We start from the raw sequence: 20,063 nt of genomic DNA, 5'->3' as shown, positions 1-20,063 counted from the left end.
CAAGTGTAAGTGAATGTAAAAGAAACATTTCTGAGCGAAAGGTTCTGAGACAGAAATGCAATTCCCTTGATGAAATATCATGGATAAAAAAATATATTTTCTTTTATTTTTATTTTTTGTTGCAGCCCAATATATACTGTATGTGCCATATATGCTGTAGGTGTGAAATGGTGCCTGTGTAACCAGTGTGGCTGCAGCAAACTTTGTAAGAAAAAGCATGGAGTTCAAACTGACTTATTTTGATTAGAGGAGGTCCTCTTGAGTACAGTGAACCCCCTATAATTAATACACTTTCTTTTATTTTTATCTCCAACTCAATATGCGTGTCGTACGCCTTGAACAGTGCTTGTGCCCCAATAAGCCATATTAAATGCTCTAAACCTCTAAATGTCTCAGGTTTCAAATATATGTAATTCTTGTATATTGCAGATTATGAATATGATTGTTTCATAGCAAAAACATAATATTTCAAGCATTTATTAAATTTCGCGTGTGAATGAGAACTTTTATTTTGACGTCTCTCTCAGAAATCGTAACCCGGAAGTTCTCCTTGGGGTAGTTGGAATAACGTTGGTGAGTTAGTCAACGTGCAGGCGTTAGTTACCAGGTTTAGTATCTACCGTGAAAATAAACAAAAAAATTGGCAGTAGAAGATAGTCATCGGTGCAGTGGTCTTCTCGATTTGGGAAGCTCATGAAGCTCAAATAAGCTAGCTTGCTAGCTCACAAACTTGAGTGCATGAACGCTTGATTTAAGTTTGCCAGTTTGCTGCAGTTTTAAACTGGAGCATGTTCAATAAGAAGCCGAGACGAAATTTCAGAAAAAGGGTGAATGAATCAAGCGAAGAAGAAGAACAGGTACATGATGAAGAAGGAGCATGTGGCCTAAGGCAGCGGAACCTGCCGCAAAGCAGGGGCATTTCCTGCAGCTCCAAGCGGGAGGTGGGTGCCTCTGAGTCGGCTTCGGGCGGCGCGGAAGATGCCGTCGGTAGCAGCGAGACTGCGGCTGAAAGGAAACCATCCCCAAACGCCTGGAAGAAAGAAAACCAGGAGAAAAGTGTGCTGAGCTTTTCAGACGAGAAGGAAGGTAGGATATCTCAGTAAAGTAGTTTAACTTCGGAGACGTAAAGTAAATATGCGAGGAATAAGAAATCACACTGACATTTTCACTGTGTCTCTTTTTAAAATAGTGGATGGAAGTGAATTCAAGGTGAAGAAATCAGCCGACAGAGAGGTTGTCTTCAAAGCTCGGAGAAAAGGAGTCTCTCCGGCCGAACTGACAGCTGTCAAAGGTAAGATTTAAAGTTGAGCTTCATCACTCTGCTAGCTCTCCTTCTATTTATTGTTGACGTGTTGCCTGCGCTATGTGATACTGAGTTGTTGCTAACGTTTCATCTCGGGATTGCAGACCAGAAGGATGCTGATCCGGCGAGCGCGTCCCCTGATCCGGCGAGCGTGTCCCCTGATCCGGCCAGCGTGTCCCCTGATCCGGCCAGCGTGTCCTCTGATGAGCCGGAGTCTGGAGAGGACGCCGCCGAAGTAGACATTCACGCTGGGAGTGATGGCGATGCAAGCTCAACCTCCAGTTCGTCCCGCGCATCTGGACCCAGGATAGGTTCGTCAGAATTAACATCTGACTTTAGACCTAATCAGTTGCTCTAACACGTGTTTGCATCGTGCTAAGATGTTTAAATGATGGCATTATTGTTGAAGCTGCTCCGTTATGAGTTAGTTTATAGTAAGTCTTGGTAATAAGAACGGTAAATGAGTAGCTCCTGAGGGTACTCTTGCAGTGAGGGTGCCGTGGTAACAGGTCACAGACTGACTCAGAGATGAGATGTTGGACGCGTTTTCTGCGGAACAGCAGCCCGGTTGTGTTGGTAACTCGCACCGGCTTCTGCTCGGCGTAGGTGCCATTCCTGACGCTCGGCAGATCCGCGCAGCCAGGAGACAGCGGCGGGAGGCCCGAGCGCAGAGAGACTACATCCCCCTGGATCAGGGGCGCGACAGCACCCCTGGAGCTGGAGAGGAGGAGGAGGAGGAAGATCGAAGTGAGGACAGCGATGGCACAGATGACCACCAGCGCAGAATCCAGTTTGCGCCCAGGCCCAAAACACTGAGAGAGAGGATCACGGAAAAGATCGGTGAGCTTTATACAACCTGGAGAAGTTCTGAGAGGCACCCTTTGCTGGTATATTGTAAACTATACATGCATGCATTCTAATTCCCATTAGAAAGAGCATGACAGGATTATATCATGAGGGGTGTGAAAGGGCATCCTCATTGGCTGGTGTGGCAGACCCTTGGTGCGTCTGTGATTAAGGCGCTGATGAGCGAAGAGGCTGGTCGGTTTCTGTCAGGTCCCCTTTGGCTTGTGTATTTCGGGGTGCAGTGGGAAGGGCAGGAAGATGTTTCCGTGGCTCAGCAGGTCCGTTTGTGTGTCGCCGTGATGTTTCAGGTGGGAGCGAGAGTGAGGGCAGTCTCTCTGACAGTCAGGAGGATGCAGATCGCAACCTGTGGGAGGAGCAGCAGATTGGGAAGGGAGTCAAGAGGCTTCAGGTAGGACAGCCGCTGCTTTACCTGAGCTGTGATGACCAGCGCTGGCCCTCAGACAGGGCTGGTTTAGCTGGCCTCATCTGTCCCTGAGCTGTGATGACCAGTGCTGGCCATCAAAGAGGGCTGGTTTAAGGCAGCCTTCTCAAAAATGTTTCCATATCGTTTAGCTGACCAGCTACCTCTGTGACATCAGGGCACATTAGAACTCTCTTCCCCAAATGGCTTCTGTACTGGTTACCGAGAGCAGTGTTTATACTCAGCTGTATTGATTATTAAATCATTCATCCATCCTACCTGCCATACAGCCTTTTGTTAAAAGTTTGTAATACTTTTGTTTCAACAGCAGTACAGTATCTTAGTGCCATTTAAGTATTTCCTTTTCTTGTATTTTACTTTAGGGTATTATTGCACTTGTTATTGAATTTGTTATTATTGTAACACCTCTGTATTCAGTATGGCAGCCGAGAGTAAACCTTGCTCACAGCATCTCCTGTCTCCCCTGTGGACAGCATTCTGGCAGCAGCTCCCCCCAGGAGACAGTGAAGCACAGGAAGAAGTTTGAAATTCCTGAGTCCCTTCCGCCTGTCAGCATCGCTGTCATCAAGAAGAGAGTCGCTACCAAGTAAGCGCTATGTATTCTCAAAGGTTTTTAACATCTTATTTTTGTGTAAATGGCATGATTCATATTTACATATGAATTTGAAAGCAGAAACCAACCAGTTTGTAAACTTCCTGTAGTATAACACCAGTGTAAAGCTGAAAGGGGAAGAATTTGGCCTGATGAGAAAAGGTCTCAAACCCAGCTGACTCTGAGAAATTGAATGTTCCGCAGTCGGACGAGAAAAATGAACATTTAGTGCAATTCCAAACAGATGTTACTTCTACAGGGTAACGTCTGCACACTTCCTGCGGTGTTCATCCATGTGCCCTGTCCCTGTGCAAACTAACAAACGCACAGTTAGAATGAGTGTGTTGGATGGATGGATGAATCTCCCCGGTCCCTCCGCAGGCTGGAGTCCCTGAGGGAGGTGCACCGCGCACGGGAGGCGGAGCATCGCAGGATGCAGCTGGACATGGACGACGCCCAGGCTGCCCTGGAGCAGCTGGAGAACGGGTCCGCCCACGAGCAGCACAGGTTCTACAGAGACATGCGGGTCTACATCCAGAACCTGATAGAGTGCCTGAGGGAGAAGGTACAGGCTCTCGCGCGCAGCGCCTTTTGCTGATGTTAGTATTTGTTCACGGGCTGCAAAAAACTGTTAAAGTGTTTCATTTGTAATTTGACATGGACATATTTGTGCAGACATGGTTTGAACAATTAATAACAATATGCATTTTTATAACACAGGGTGTAATGAAATTTGTATATGTGCCTTTTGGAATTAATTGTGTGTAAGCAGTGTACATATTTTATATGGAGCGTGTAGAATAATTCTGTGATTTGTTCCACTGAGCTGTGTTCTTCCTCCTCCTCAGGTGGTGCAGATTAACGCAGTGGAGCTGGACATGCACAGTCTCCTGAGTGACCAGGCGGAGGCGCTGTTGGCCCGCAGGCGTGAGGCGGTGAGGGAGGAGTCCTCTCGCCTGCAGCAGCTCGCCTGTGAGTAAACACTGAGGCTGTACTAGGAACACCGCCACGCCTGCCTACAGGTGCAGGTCTCAGAAACAGCACACGCCCAGAACCTCATTAAAGGAGGCATCGCTGGCTTGGGAGGCGTGTGCTTCTGCTGTGGGACTGGAAACGGTCTGAATGAGCCCTGCCTCTGCTTTCATAAGCCAGCTGAGTGCCTTTCTGATAGAATGCAGCCTGTGGAGGGGAGGTAATGCTTAAATGCTACTGCTGTTCTCTTTTACCCTGCTGTAGATAACACAGACCCATCCAGCAACGGCCACGGAGAGAAAGCCCAGGCAGAGGCACAGGGAGCCAGGTATGACAGATGTGCTAACTGTTCAGCCTGCTGCATCTGGTTACCAGTGATAGCACCTGCAGGCTGGATAGGGACACATTAAACAGCGTAATGTGTTGATGGTTCTTCTTGATTCTTCTTGATGTGTCTGTACTGTAGGCAGGTATCATACTCACGTTATGTCCTGATGTGCCTGTACTGTAGGTATCACACTCACGTTATGTCCTGCAATCTGAGGGTGCTTTGCTGTGTCTTCCCAGGCAGCCCGGTGACTCTGACGAAGCCGAAGCTGGGGGGGGGGCAGCAGACCAGCAGCCTCTGCCCGAGGAGGAGGAAGAGCTGGACAGGAAGAGAGGTGCGAGTGTAACCCCACCCCACCCCCAAATCCCCCCGTAATCCCCCCCAAATTAGTGTAAGGGGGGAAGTGGTGCTCCCCTACGGATCGGTGCCTCCCTACACTTAAGCATCACCAGCCTCTTTACTACACCATGTGGTGCACAGTATCTCCTTCTGCTTTCATTCCCTCGTGGTTTAGAGAGCAGCTTAGAGAAAGGACACCTGTCTGTGTCCTGTCTGAATACATGTAGTTTTTGTTTGTGAGGACTTTCCTGTTCAATAGTGAGTGGAGGAAGGAAAGGTGTGAAGTGTGAGTAGGTTGTTGAGTCGAGTGGCACTTTGTTTGAGTGACGTCTTGTGTCTCAGATGAAATACTGAGAAGGGCCGAGGACATCTTCGTGGACGTTCAGGAGAGCTTCTCGGACGTGGGGAAGATTCTCTCCCGGTTTGAGGAGTGGAGGAGCCAGTTCTCGGAGTCGTACCACAACGCCTACATCAGCCTGTGCCTCCCCAAACTGCTGGCTCCTCTGCTCAGGCATCAGCTCGTCGGCTGGAACCCTCTCAAGGTGTCAGACTTTCTTTCTCATTCTCATTCATTCTCAAGTGGTGCGCGTATAGGCTAGCATAGCAAAGCTGATCTGCTGTTTCACATCCCCTAAAAAACACAAGACACGTACAAGGTCGTCTCTCCTGAAACCAGTAAAATTCATCAAACAAATTGGCTGTGGAATGGCTTTAGTGGAAACTGGTCTGCATGAGATTGCAAGTGGCCTCTTGCATTAACTGTTTTTTTTTCTGGTTCTCCTTCCAGGAGGACAGTACGGACTTTGAGGCCCTCCCGTGGTATTCGGCAGCGGACAGGTTCTGTCATGGACAGGGCTACGAGGAGTCTGAGAACACAGACAGCAAGACTCTCACCTCCATCATCGAGAAGACCATAGTGACGAAGATCCAAGGTGAGGCCTCTCCTGCAGACACCTTTGGGAGGTGGTTGGATGTATAACATTGGATCAAGGCCCATGTAAAGTGACACAGAATCACATTCTACTTTGTAGGCTTTGGCTTTGTACATTACAGATTCTACAGCCCATCTTAAACAGATGCAGTACAACAGGAGTTACTTAGCTGGGATCCTGTGGAGAGCCCACTGGTTCAGAGTCCATGTTCCACCCTGCACCATCACTCATGGTCCCTATGAAACAGGCATGCTCAGTGCTGGGAATGCTCACATCAGCTGCAGAGAATGCTGAACAGAGAGCTGAAGATCTGCTGCATGAGAGCTAAGCCTGCAGCCTGTTAGCGCAGTTAGTGATGTGCACTGTACTTACAGGGTTTCTGATGTCATCCTCCAGGTTTCGTGGAGATGGTGTGGGACCCGCTGTCCTCAGCACAGTCTCGGTGCCTGGCTAAGCTCTGCCGGAGGCTGCAGGACGATTACTCCGTATTTGAGGGCGAGCAGAGCAAGCCGGTGAAGGTAGCAGCTCTTTGTCTTCGCGCGACAGCGTTAGCCTGATGCTCCTGCTGCAGGAGTATATCACAGCTCTGTGTTCCTGCCTGTAACACTCTCTCCCGCTCCTGCAGGCCTTTGTGGAAGCCGTCGTGGCGAGGATGAGGAGTGCTGTGGACGAAGATGTGTTTATCCCCCTCTATCCAAAACGGTAACGCAGCAGGTGTACCGCAGCCCCATTCTGTGTCAGATCACTGGCATTGTGAAGGAAAAGGTTGCACAGCTAATGCTGTTTAGCTTGGACTATTCTTAGATGTGTGTGTCCATGCATAAAACTATGGTACAGTTGTCAGTCTTACTACTCTTACGCCATAAGCAACAAGTTATTGTAATCAATCCTTCTTTTTTTTTTTGATAGGTTTTTAGATGACACAAGGTCCCCACAATACCTGTTTCGGGACAGGCAGTTCTATTCAGCTGTGAAGGTAAGTGGCAGTATCGTTGGGCTTTCAGAATCAGATGCATGGAGCCTGTGGGGTCATTAAGGTCAGGGTTCATTAAAAAGTTGCCTTTGTCTGTGCTGTTTTGCATTAGCTGCTGGGTAGCATCGCTCTGTGGGATGGGTTGGTTCCGGAGGATGTGCTGAAAGAACTGAGCCTGGACAAGCTGCTAAACCGCTACCTCATGATGACCCTTCTGAACACGCCTTCTGAGAAGGACTCTGTGGAGAAGTGTAAAAAGGTCTTTAGTGCATCTGTTTGATTGGGTATTACAACATGGAAACCTCGGGAGAGTGCCCTGGGACTGCCGTGTGTTTTTGCTGAGATTTCCCTCCTGTGTTCCCTCCTCTGAATTAGGTGGCTGCATGTTTTCCGAAGTCCTGGTTTGAAGATGTGAGCAGCAGGTCTCCCACCCCTCAGCTTCAGAACTTCAGCAATCACCTGCTTCAGACGGCACATTCGTTGTGTAAGAAGAACCCTGACATCACCAGCGTCAGGTAAGGGGACCTCTGACACGAGGATTATTGCTGTAGTGCACAGTGTTTAATCATATTAACATGTCTTTTATTTTGACTTGCAGGGATGTTGTAACGGATGTTTTGATTCTTCTGAGAAACATCAGAGCCCTGGACAGTGTATCGGATATAGTGGAAAAATACCACTTGAAGGGACTCGAAGGACTCGCTGTTTCATAGATAGGGTTACCTAGACAACTGTGTTTACTGCTTGGCTCCTTTTTTACTTCCCTGTAACAGGAACAGTCTGTTGAGTCAGTTTCCTGTGATATGTATTTTTATACATTCACTTGTGTTAAAGTGTATGATTCTTGGGTCATAAATTTTGAAAATAATGAAATGCTGTATTTTCCTTTGTTTTTACTTTGCATAAACACTGCAATGAGTCTCCCACAAATGGCAAAGGTAACATTACAGTAGACTTCAGCATAACCTCTGTATCCTTCAGATTATTCCTAAGTATCATAATTGCATGCAGATTCATGTTTTCATCCCTTAATGGTCCCATAGGAAACTTTACGAAGGCTTATGACTCGTCATGACATTTTACATTATCAGGATAGTTTAGTCACTGTCTCTGTGGCTCAGAAAGCAGGCGTCGGGCCTAACCGAAGGGCAGCTTACGGCACGCGATAGGGCACGTATTGGAAGTAGCTATAAATGAGGAGAGTAGGATGATGCTAGAAATCCAGGGCCAGGAAACTAGGAAGGCGTGTCCTACCCTCAGTCTGTAGAGATTCTGTTCAAATTGGTGAGGGAGAGCTGCTGCTTACTCCACTGCTAACAGGCTTTGGGATGCCCATCTTCTCTTGCTGTTTGCTTCTTACCCCAGTTGTGGGCATCCTATTTGAGTCTGTTTTTAAAGACAATTTCTCCTCCAACAAGGAAAAGAGCTTCAGTGGGACAATTCAAAGACGTTCTGAGCTATTAGATTTTAACTTTATATTTAAATGCATTCTTGGTTCAAGTGTAATTCTTATAACTTAAATGTCTTTTTAACTGTTTTATCCGCCAGAGTATTCTGCGAGATGGATTTTTTTTAAATTTCACTTCTGTTGTCCACTAGATGGTAGCAGAGCCCTCTAAAATGAAATTAGGCCTCAAAATGTCAATTTAAAGGCCACTATAGAACTGTTGTTAAATCAGATGATATTTACAGGTAGAGATCCTCTCAGTCTGACATGCCAGAGGTATAAAGGTAGATGCTTTCTCCTCGTATTCCACATGCAAGCCGTATGTAAGGAGCCTGTAGGCACTGCACTAATCCTTACCTTGTGTTTGGAGTAAGCAAGTTAGCCGATAAGGAACAGTTCAGCGTTCACTATCCAAAACCCAAGGCAAGAAAATGGGGACTATTCTAAAAGTCAACAGAAGCTAACTAGCAGGGCTAGAATGTGAGACACTCAGATGGTTAGCACATGGTTGGGGTTGCTTTTTATGAAGCATTAAACAACAGCGTCCAGCTAAGTTATAAAAAGCCTCCAGCAGCGCTTTGCAGTGTTTGTGGAGTGTGACGTGTGGCTGAAGTTTGACCTAAGCGTGTTTATTTCTCCCGAGCTGTGAAGATAAGAGCAGGAAGGCTGTGTCTCTGCTCTGCTCACTGTTAGTTTAGCTGTTCATGTTCAGGCTGACAGTACGGTAATTAGCTGCCAGGAGTCAGCAGCCCTCAGCAGGCTGGGGTCTAGGCTGGGGTGTAAAGGGTTTTACAGGGCAGGGCTAAAGGTCAGAGCTTTGCAGAGTCTCAGGCTGCAATCAGGGTGTGGAGATGGCCCCTTACAATTCATGTTTCAAAAATATATATATATATATAAAATAAATGCAACGATCATTTCAAAAATAATGTAAATGCCCCAAGCAATTCTGTTAGTGACACAGCCACATTGTGACCGCAGCGATTAGGACTTCAAACATTCATTAAAACACATTCAAAGACTTTGAACTTAATGCCAGACCAAAACAGCCACAACTGCAACAGGCTGAGCTGAGCGACACGAAAGAACATGCTTCTCTGAGCAGCCTCCGCGCGGGATCTGTGGAGGCCAGATAGATCAGCGATATACAAAAGGACTTAAGGACTTCAAAACTTCAGTAAGCACTTTTTACTACCTCTCATTTAAGACAGGTCCTTTACTTATGGAATTTTATGAAGTTAGACATGAACCACAGATCTCTGAATTTGCATCTATATTTTCAAACATGCTCTATAAATGACTAGTTTGTAATAATCCCACATTCAGTGGCAGTATCTGTTCCATCTCTTTCGCTGTTCTCCAGTGAGGTCTTTGATGAAAGCGGTACAAAGATATTATGCATCTGTATTCATTTTGCACTTTTCAAGGGCGGCTTAGTGATTTCAGATGACTGGGCCTAATCTGCATACTCTCAGTAACAGGTATGATCTTACTAACACTCTAACCCATATAAATTGCTCTGGATGAGAGCGTCTGCTAAATGCCTGTAATGTCTGTTAAATGGCTGTAACATAAAATGTGTTTAACAGAGTGAAAATGAAGAAAAACTGCAGTAGAACTCAAGAATATACAATGTGACACATTTATAATTAAAACATAAGTAATGAACCTGTCCATTTTCATCTCATTAAGAGTTACAAGGTACTTTGTAGCAGCATCTCAGAGCACTTGTGTGTTCCAGTGTCCCAAATATGCAGAGCTGCTGCTTTATACACACGGGGACCTAAAGTCCTTCAAAACACATTCTGCATATCACGAGTACAAGATAAAGGCATCGTTCTGTTATGGTTTCTGTGGGTTTGTCTTTTAGATCGTTTAAAAATTCTGACACGCTTGAATGTCTTTTCTATGTTTGGAGCGTTTTTTGCTGCTGCTGTTTTTGTAACTTCTCGTTGAACTCTGCAGTTGGAGGGGCGTGTAATGACAGCATGGTAGCCTGCTGTTACTCTGTGGCTGATCTGAAATCATATTCAGAAAGTCTGTAATCATCTGGTTGGGTCCAACCCAGTCCTGTGCAACTATTTAATTATTCACTCAACGGTCACCTCCCCTCTGTCTAAAACCGCTCTGAGGACTTCTGCCCACCCAACAGTCGAAATGCAAAATGAAACTTTATTTTGGTCAGAGGATATTCTATATAACAATGTGAAAGTGTACATTTTTTTCACTTTTTAAATGTCACAATCTGAGATTGGTTGTTGATGTGACTTGCAGAACCATTACAGCATGCTAAGGCCTTTGTTACTCAACATTGTGTTCACATAATCCGTCGGCATTCGTTTCTGACATCATGGTCAGACATGCATGAGTGAGACACTGAAGTAATATGTAGAAAAAAAAAAATACATCTTCATAATGTTATATTTTGTGCAATATTACTAGAACTGCTTTGTTAGCACTGGCTAAAACGCTGATATTGAAATCTTGCAGATCTGATACCCAGGCATTTGCAAGAAGTTACTAAGCAGAAATAATAACTCTTTGCAAATGCCTTAGTATCAGCCTGTGTTGCCCCTGGGACAGTGTTACAGTGGCTACCACATCCAGGAGCTTAGAGACGGCTTGCATTCAGGCTGTGAATTGGCTGGACTGTACTGGTGTGGCATCGCACAGAACGGTCAGTGATACAGCGCATTGCATGTGTCCAGATTTTTTACAGCGCAGATTTCCCTTGGTGAGACCTGAGAGCAGCTGTTAATGTGTTAATTCCTTCTACTAAGTATGCTTTTCTGTGCCAGTCACCGCAGGTTTTTAAGGGAAAGCCTCCTTTCTCTCCTACTCAGGGTTTGACAGAGACACAGGAGAGGTTCTGTTCAAACGGCTCCCCACATCTGAATGTGGACATTGACTGTCGAGACTAGAGAAACCACTGAGTCAAAGACTCCACTGCGAAGTGCCCAATACCGTGACGGTTCCCCCGAGTGCAAGACAAAATGAGACACTGAGACCTGAATCTCATGAGACGTGCATCGCTGAGGTATGTAGCTCTCCATGACGGAAGGTTGTCTGAGTGTGGTTTCAATGCGGTCAGTGTGAGATCTCACTGTATTGCATTCTTTGAGAGGGGAGGTGAGTGTGCACGTGATAGAAGAGAATTGCATTAGGGGAACACTTCTCTCTACAGTGGTTCAACACCCTTCATTTGCAAAACAGCTGGATATTATTGGAATATATTCAAAGATACTGTGTGAAAACAAGATGTTGGGCTCTGTGCAGGGAAATCCTGTGGCTGCATTGTTGAATCGATCATCACTGTAGCCCTGTAGGTTCAAATATAGAGCCAAGCCCTTTAGCAGGACTGCCAGCAAGCAGAGGGTAGCATTGTGGTGAATAGCCTGATGTACTGAAGAATATCTGTAATACATTAAACATACAAGAACTCAAATCTCACCCACACATGTGATTTTAAGGGTTATTCTCGAAGTGCAGAGCCGCAGTTCTCTCCGTTTCCCACTCACACGTCTGTATCCTGCTGGGCGGAGTGAGGCGGTCAGGCCAGCTGTCCCCTGGAGGTGACCTGAGCTGGCCGAATGACAGTGATGGACGGCCGGGGTGAATCTCCTGCCTCTGTGGGCGGCTGGAGTCCGCGGGGTGCTGACAGACTCTCACAGCCTCAGACTGACGCTGACCAATGCTGACCAACGCTGAACAATGCTGACCAACACTGACCAGCTCAGACCGGCTCCCAGGGAATGTGTCCATCATCCAGCGGGGCGTGACCAGCCCCCCTGGAGGGGGTCTTCGTGGTTAACAGGGCCCAGCAGGGGCCTGACGCACAAAGTTGGGAGCTGCTTTGGCATGCAAGGTTTTATTTGGGAGGGCTTTTGATGTCTCTCCTGCTCTGGTTTGTCAGACCAAGACCACAACAGATACCATAGGTAGACCTACCCCATTTTGGTGGGCAGAACAAGACTGTGTCATTGTGTATATTTTTGGATAAAGTCAGGACCTTTTGATAAAAGCTAAGTCAGTCCATTTAAGCAGATAGTTTTACACTTTCCTTATGTGTTATCAAATTGCAACCTGTCTAGCTTTTTTCCTAATAATGTAGATTTTTACATGTCTGTATTCACTAAATCGGGTAAAGTTGCTCTAGGGTACAACAGCAGCGTTCCATCCAATAAACCGGTCAGGAAACCTTTTACAGAGTGATGTATTTATTAACCGATGGTGTTGTAAGACATAAGGGAAGTAACACCTCACCTGACCAATCAGGCTATTTCCACAGAAGGTGAAAAGGAAGGAGTCGAGCCCCTGCATTTGTTCTTCAGTCACCTTCCCATCCCAGGTCAGTCAGGGGGAATCCCAGAGAGGGGGGAGTGGGGAGGGGAGGCACACCCCCTGATCATCAGGGGTAAACAGACAAAACGAGGGCAGGGCTGCAATGTGGGGAGTGTGTCACAGCCTCAGTGTGTAACGGCACGCGTGTGTCAGCGTGGAAAAGCTACTAAGTCACTCTGGGGAGTTCAAACCCATAACCCACTGGCAGGAATGTAGCGCCGATCTGCAGAGGTTCTCTGGCAGTGAATCCATTACCAGCCACAGGGGAACTCGGCCTGTCTCTGTCCCTGCTGGAGGCTCCGGCTGACTAATCACCCGGGCAGGAATCAGATGGAAGATCAGCAGGCCTGGGGGCCTGGTTTATGGGGGTGTTTAATCATAACCTCCGCTTTAACTGCATTTAAATGATCTCCTTGCCAAAGGTGGCTTCCATGCTGTTTCATGTGCTCTGCCCTCAGCACCACGCATTCTCAGGACCTGCTGTTCAGGACGTGCCACCCCTGTAGCCCCCTCTGATGATGAGAAAAGCACAGATCACCCCCCCCCACTTCCATGCAGTCCGCACTGACGAACGAGTCAGAACCCGGAGCTTAAGCCAACAAGAAGGGGGAAGGAGCCCAGCCCGGGGGGCTTCGTGTCGGGTGATTGATCGGCTGTTATTCCCTGGAATCTGCTGCACAGATATCCAGGATCAGTGGGCAGCAGGAGCGATCTCTCTCTGTGCTGCGCGGAGGATAGGTGTGGATTTGAAACTGCATACCACAGCCCATAACCCAACAGAATGGGAGCTGCTGGGATTCAGAGCCATGGGGCCAGTGCTGGACCTGCCTGCTGGGAAACTCTTTATCCAGAGTTTGGGTTGGCATGACTGTAACCGGACAGTTAAGCATCTAAAAGCTTCATCCAGGGGTCATGTCCTCAAGAGGTTAATCAAAAGTAGATTATGAGAAGTAGCTGATATCATTACTAGCCATTATCATCCTGGTGTATGAGACCAGGTTTTCCTACTCTGAGTTGTACATATACATATACATTTTCTCTGAACTCTGTATTATTTGTGTTCTCCGCACAGGTGTCCAGATGTTTCAGCTCTGACTGCCTGTTAGTACGTTTTCATAAGGGATTCACTTCAAGGTCTGAACCCAGAGATGCCTCTTTGCTGCACCCTGCAAAGCACCATGGGAACAAAAGTAAGGCTTTAAGGCTGTGTGTGCATTTCAAGGGGTGTGGAAGTGTTAGTGGTCTCCTGTGATGAAACAGACATGATGTCCTATAGGAGTATGTGGGTGAAGACATCAAGAAAAGAGACACCACGTCAAGGAAAGGCAAAACAGTCAGCTTAAATGTACTGATATAGACAAGGCAGTGGAACTGGAGATGGCTGTATGAACAACATGCACTTTAAATATGATGATACAGAGAGAAGGCAGGGCTGACGAAGGGTCCAAAGCCAATTGGGCAGAGTAGGGATGAAGGACAGGAGTGAGCCATTCTCACAGGACGCTATAAATTCAGCCCCAGGAGGGTCTGAGCAGTGGAAGTGGCTCTTTCTGCTGCTTGCTGTGTTTCCCTCCCTGACTTTTTTTCTGTCATTTCCAGCCCCTGTCCTGCCATTTTCACTTTCCTCCAGCTAATGTTTTCAGGGGAAAACTATGCCACTTATTAAGGGAGTGAAAGCCAATTCCCGCTTGCCAACGTAGACAGTACCATGTTGTTGTTACCATAGCACTGAGGTTAGAGAGGCTATCGGCTGCCGCAGATGCAGAGGGGCTGAATGTTATTCTGATGGCAGCTCACAGTTTGAAAAGGACCCAGCTGGACGTTTGGAGGAGCACAATGGGTTTGCAGCAGCACTACAGATGAGGGAGCTCTTTCAGAATGCTTCATTAGATCTATCATTTGTGAATGTTCATATGTGCCTTATGTGTAAATGGTGCTCAGTTTCTCTGAAGGCTGTGCAATATTGCATGAACTTGGATCGAGTCTGTCCCTTTTAGAGTCTGTCCTGATGGTGCGCATATTCGCAGTCAATGTAAACAGTCTTGAGATTATTTGTAAAAATCTGAAACAGTCCACAACGATGATAAAGCAACATCCAGAATCAGTGTAAACAGTGTTATCTAAAAGCATATACAATAATGTCTCCTTTCACACAAGGTGATTTTAATTAAAAGACATAAACAGAGGCCCTTACATCAGCATTGCTTATTAAGTTACAAGTGTTTATTTATCTAAGAGCTAAGGGCATTTTCTGTACAGAGTGAGCATAGGCCTGTACACTGGTCCGGCTACTTACAGATATACTCTCACACTCATACACATAGAGACATGAGCCTCATGCATATTTTTCAGACTTGTGATGCATATTTTCAGCATTGATATGTGCTCTGTGAGTTGCGGTACTGTTTCCCATCTTAATTATAAATCAGCTCAGGTCTTTGAAGACAGATAACATCATACAAAGCGTAACACTGCAGATCACCTGCAGCTGATGTGGTTGATCACTGGTGTGGCTTCAGATCACACAAAACCATAGTTACACGATCAGAACGGCCTGCAAAGGGCAGGCAGTATTACAGTGTCTCTGGTCGGGGAATCTGATGGAGCACGTTGAGGACTATGGTAAAAGCACTGCGGAAAAACAACAGCAAGCGAACGCTGGAACGGGCATTAACCCCAGATCTGGAGGGAGGAGATCTGAGGCCTGAGAAATAAACACAGGCTTACATTTTTAATTCGCCTTGGCTCGCCATGCCCAAAACAGCATGAAAATTCAACAGCACTGGAACACGATTTATTACGGCTGACACATCCGTTTGAAGCTTTTTCAGGGACTGAGAGAACACTTGGACAGAGAGTCTCATTTAGAGCTCAAGAGGTGTGGGGAACGGTTAACCCGTCTGACTGACAAATCTAAACCAGCGACCAAAGTGCTCCCGTCAAGACAGACCCCACAGGGAAAGCACAATCACCATCTCAGGTCAATGCGTGTGAAGCTCTGTCTTTCTCATTCATGTTTACCTCTGATAGCAGTCAAAACAGCTGTGTTCTTCACTGAGAGTATTATACTGTTTTACCCAAAGTCACGTAAAGAGCTGGGTTGCATGCTTGTGAGCACTTGCTTGCTAGCAGGTTGTTCTCTTAGATGTTGGTATTATTGAAATGTGCAATGTCTCACATTAGCTGGTCTGTGTCCAGTTACATGTCTGATACAGAGGTGGGAGCTCAGAGGCAAAGGAAGCCAAGTCTCCTGTAAAAATTAATCAATAATTTTTTAGAATGGTAATGTTAGGCGGATTAAACTACTGGCATTGCCTGTCACGCACTGCTCTCCATTATCATACATAATGGATTGTAGATGTTATGGGAATCATAAAGAAACATTTGTGTTTTCTGATGATTCAGATTTTTAAATATTTTTTTCAATATTTTGCATTATTTTCCTTATTTGTTTCCATGTTGTATGCTGTGATCTGCTGAATTTGTCCTGATTGGCAGCTGGTAGTTTCTAGTGAGGATCTTTCAGATTGTCACAGTGATTCGTCAGTGTTGTGGATGCGTTGTTTGTCTTATGTTTCATGCCTTATAGACAGGTACAGAAAGACAGGTACTCCACATCCAAACAGAGAATTCGGTGTTATTCTCCTCTTTTGTCCTGGGTGGAAGGGTGTTTTCCTTGCCACTGTCACCCTGGTCTTGCTTGCATGGCATGCTAATTTTTTTAAGGATGTTAAATTAGTTTTACGTAGATAACTGTTTGTATGATTAATGGAGGAACTTTCTCAAACAATCAACAATTCAAATCTTCCAATAACAGATCCGATCGTTAATTGAAATTGTCTGTGTTTATTCAGGGGTTGTTAATTCAGGTGTGTGGCTGGAGAGCCACGATAGCCTTTTTTCAGCAGTTGCTCTGGTTGTGTCCTGGTTTTTGTGCTGAAGTTTTAAAATAGGTTATTTGGAGAGTGCTGTGTGGTGCAGCAGCCAACACCATGACAGCCTTCTCCTACATGACTGTACAGTGTAGCTTTCTGTCTCGTCCACGGGGAATCCGGCCCCTGCTCTCTCAGCTCAGACAAGAAACCACACCGTAGCAAGCAGGTCATAAATTTGATGAGCTTCAAACTGGAATTTCCTCAGTCACAGTCTGAATATGAATGAGGCTTGAGCAGTAGCCTCAGGAAGCAGCGGAAATCTTGCCCTGTAACCATGGAGAGTTTCGAGAGATGCATACAGATAACTCATCTGATAGACACGGGCTTCAGAGGAGTACTGTAGAGCGATGAACGATGATGCTGACATTATTGGCTCTTCTGGATAGTATCTAAATGGAGACTGTGGCTGTGGATTTGATACTGTGCTGGTACTGGTTTCATTCACTGGCAAAGGGGACAGTTGAAAATCCCATCTGAGGCTTCCCAGGGCCTTATTCCAAGAGCTCCTAACTTTCTGCTAAAGATCTGGTGAATGCAGTGCAGTTTACTGTCATGTTTCTGAAAGCACAGGGATAAGACGAGAGATACAAGCCCCCTTCCTGAGGTCGGCCCTCGGGTTCTCAGCCTTGCGTTTCCCTGAAACAGCCCCGTCTGTGTGTCTGAAACGACCGCAGGAGGGGAGGGCGTCAGCAAGCAGAAATTCATTAAAGAAATCAAGAGGAATGCCGAACAAACAGAGCCAGCTGGAAGCGTATTAATTATAGCATTTAAACGCTGGAGATGAACTCGTACAGACAGCTACATGGCCGTGCTCAGTGGCCTGTAGCCATTACGCCTGGAGTGTGTCTGTCTGCCGATTTATTTTGGTTTTGTGAAGTATCCCATCCCACTCAGACTGCTCTGCTGTGATGACTCGGGCACTACGCTGGACTGGTATCTAAATGACACCCTTCTGGTTACTCCAAAGCAACTTCTGGGGCCCCTCCACATTCAGGGCGTCAGGTCTTCCACCTGTACAATCATCACCACTCCAGCCAATGAGAGCTCTTTATTTTTGACCCAGGCATGGTACAGCTGCAGCTAGTGTGCAGGTTCAGCTTGAGTATGTGAGTATTTGTGTGAATTATTTGGAAGTCGTTCTGGGTAAGATCATCTGCTAAATGACGTAATGAAGTTACACTGTACACTGCAGCCCTGTGTGTTACCATCTGTGTGCCTGTGTCTATGGGGTGTCCAGTGCTGCATAATATTAAATGATAAACATTTTAAATTTGTTTTTTTTCATAAATATGTCATTTTTGTACCACGTTTAATATTTAAGTTAATATTAAGTTAAATGAAATGTTTTCACTATCCATAAAGGTATCATTTTAAGCATGGTGTGATGCATTAGATGGAATTGTGTTTTGTATGTGAGTGCTGAGGCCATCAGGAGGCTTTAGAGGTTTGAGGATGAGAGTTGTCCTTTTAGCCCCATAGCTGCTCTAAAAAAATGGTTTTTCATTTACATTTACATTTATTCATTTGGCAGACACTTTGCTCATAACTTACTGGAAGTGAGCACAGCCAGCAGCACTGAAAACATTCAGTCTCCTCTGCTCTTTGACTTGAGACAGACAATGTAACGTTACTTTGAATTTTTAAGGAGTATGAAGTCATAGGCATTCATTTATGTAATATGAATGAGTGTGAAGTCATTAAAGGAGCATTCAGGATCAAAGTTCAGGAAATGGAGTCTTCGTGGGAATTTTTTTTCATGCCAGGGCATTCTCTGGCCCATATGCAGTTCCCTCATTATTTTTCTGAGTTATGTAAGGCTCTATTTATGCATATTTGTGCTAATCAGATTATTTCCAGGGATGAATTTGGCTCATCTTCACAATCTGCTCTGTGGCCTGACTTTGTCTCCTGCCTGATCTGCGACTTAGACGACTGATTACTGAAGTGATGATCAACTTTTATTCTCAGTGAAATATTATAATGTCATCATTATTAAATTAGGTGGGGGATACCTGCCATACTGCTATTTGACTTTAACACACAAAAACAAGTAATTATGTATACAGAATAGTTTGCCTAAAATATTGTATTGTGTTGTGCTATACTTGCTTGTGAAGGTTTATGGTTTGTTATTAATTTCCAGGGCTACCTTTAGGGCCCTGGTGGAAGTGATAATAAAGTGCAGTATGCAGCTCAAGTACATTTTTCTAAGGTGAGAACATTTTGCTGCACAGTTTGCTCACAGTTGCTAAATCCAATCACATGTCAAGTGTACAGAAAGGAGCTCATTATGTCTCTGAGTCTAAGTGTAGAGATTACAGGGAGATCTATCTGATATGACACCTGCAGTTAGTTCTAGTGTGTCTCAAACAGTAAAAGCACTTGTTTCAAGTGCAGGCTGAACCCAATGGCCCAGGTTCGAGCTCACCCATGCCATTTGCCAACAGTGACTAGAAGCCCACATCGGTGGAGCAAACTGGCTTCGTTCCCCTGGGACAGGGAGGGAGGTCAGTCAGGGTCCTCTTGTTGTTCTGCTCTCGGTACTCTGGGACTTTTAGTGTGAAAAGTGATCGCAGTGAGTTTGCATTGCAGAGAATTGCACCAGCCTCACCCCTCATTCCTGAGTGTGTTCAGCGGCTGACATTGTGGTTGTGACGAGTTTAAATTCATAATTAATGACTGCTAAAAAGCTGGGTGAAAATGCAGAAAAAAAGACACCTGAGGGTGGTGGATTAGTCTGCTGACAAGTGCTTTAACTTCCTGTTTATCTGAGGAGGACTGTGGTTTTTTTAGATCTCTTGTTCGTTGTGGTAATCTGTATACCAAAGCCCTGTTACAGTTTGGTCTTCTTACAAAGCTGAGACATTTCTGATTGAGACTTGGGGTGTTGCTTACCCATGATAAAATGACATTTCTGAGCTATGGTCCAATCATTTCTGCTAAATTTCTGCCCTGTATTCAGCCAGAGATGAGGTGTGTGTGTACCTGACAGTACAATAACCAATCAGAAAGGTCATCGTGAGGTCATCGCCGCTGTGTCTCTGTGTCACGAGAGAGGTGAGCCTGTCTGTCAGACAGCACAGGCATCCTCAGCGTACATTTCAATTTCCCTGAATTCAGCTCTGTCCTTAAAGGTCTTCTCAGAATCTATATTCTCTGTGGGCAAGAAAAGGGATTCAGCTGCAGTCATGCATGAGAAATCCTCCGTCCTGAATTCCCGAGAGAGCCGCCAGATGTTACCGTGGGAGTAAAACTGATCCGCACCAAATTATACTTTCTTATGGACAGTTTACCATTTGCGCTGCTCAGATGAGTTTGTTTCACAAGGCAGGCTTGGGCATTTACCCAGTTGAAAAAGGCATTTTAACAGACAAGGGGTGGAATGCTCCAAATAGTCTTGAGGTGATGTTCCCTGTTCAGTTCAGAGGCACCTGGATCAATTGAAAACATGAAAGAAAGTGTGCTATTTTTATAGGTAGGAAACAACATACCAAACTATCATTGTTGTTGCTTCAGGTTTAACAAAAAAGGAAAGAGGCTGGGAAAAAGCCCTTCCAGTCAGCACAAATCCTGCCAAACTGCTTTGTTTTTCCATCTGCCCAAGTTAAAAAGTTAT

General features: G+C 45.6%; 1 protein-coding gene across 1 annotated transcript; it reads left to right on the top strand.

The window, feature by feature from the left end:
- Positions 1-574: 574 nt before the first annotated feature.
- On the top strand, positions 575-7,546 carry gcfc2 (GC-rich sequence DNA-binding factor 2). Its single transcript, XM_036542653.1, has 18 exons — positions 575-1,086; positions 1,190-1,291; positions 1,408-1,614; positions 1,910-2,143; positions 2,458-2,558; positions 3,065-3,177; positions 3,565-3,748; positions 4,032-4,155; positions 4,420-4,483; positions 4,723-4,817; positions 5,165-5,364; positions 5,610-5,754; positions 6,151-6,272; positions 6,380-6,456; positions 6,664-6,730; positions 6,840-6,986; positions 7,103-7,242; positions 7,326-7,546. Exons 1-18 carry the CDS (start codon positions 789-791, stop codon positions 7,438-7,440), a joined length of 2,535 nt encoding a protein of 844 aa, XP_036398546.1. The 5' UTR covers positions 575-788; the 3' UTR covers positions 7,441-7,546.
- The last annotated feature ends 12,517 nt before the right edge of the window (positions 7,547-20,063 follow it).

Source organism: Megalops cyprinoides, chromosome 12 (assembly GCF_013368585.1).
Source record: "Megalops cyprinoides isolate fMegCyp1 chromosome 12, fMegCyp1.pri, whole genome shotgun sequence".
In the NCBI taxonomy this organism is placed as follows: Eukaryota; Metazoa; Chordata; class Actinopteri; order Elopiformes; family Megalopidae; genus Megalops; species Megalops cyprinoides.
This window is presented reverse-complemented; position numbering and strand designations above follow the sequence as displayed.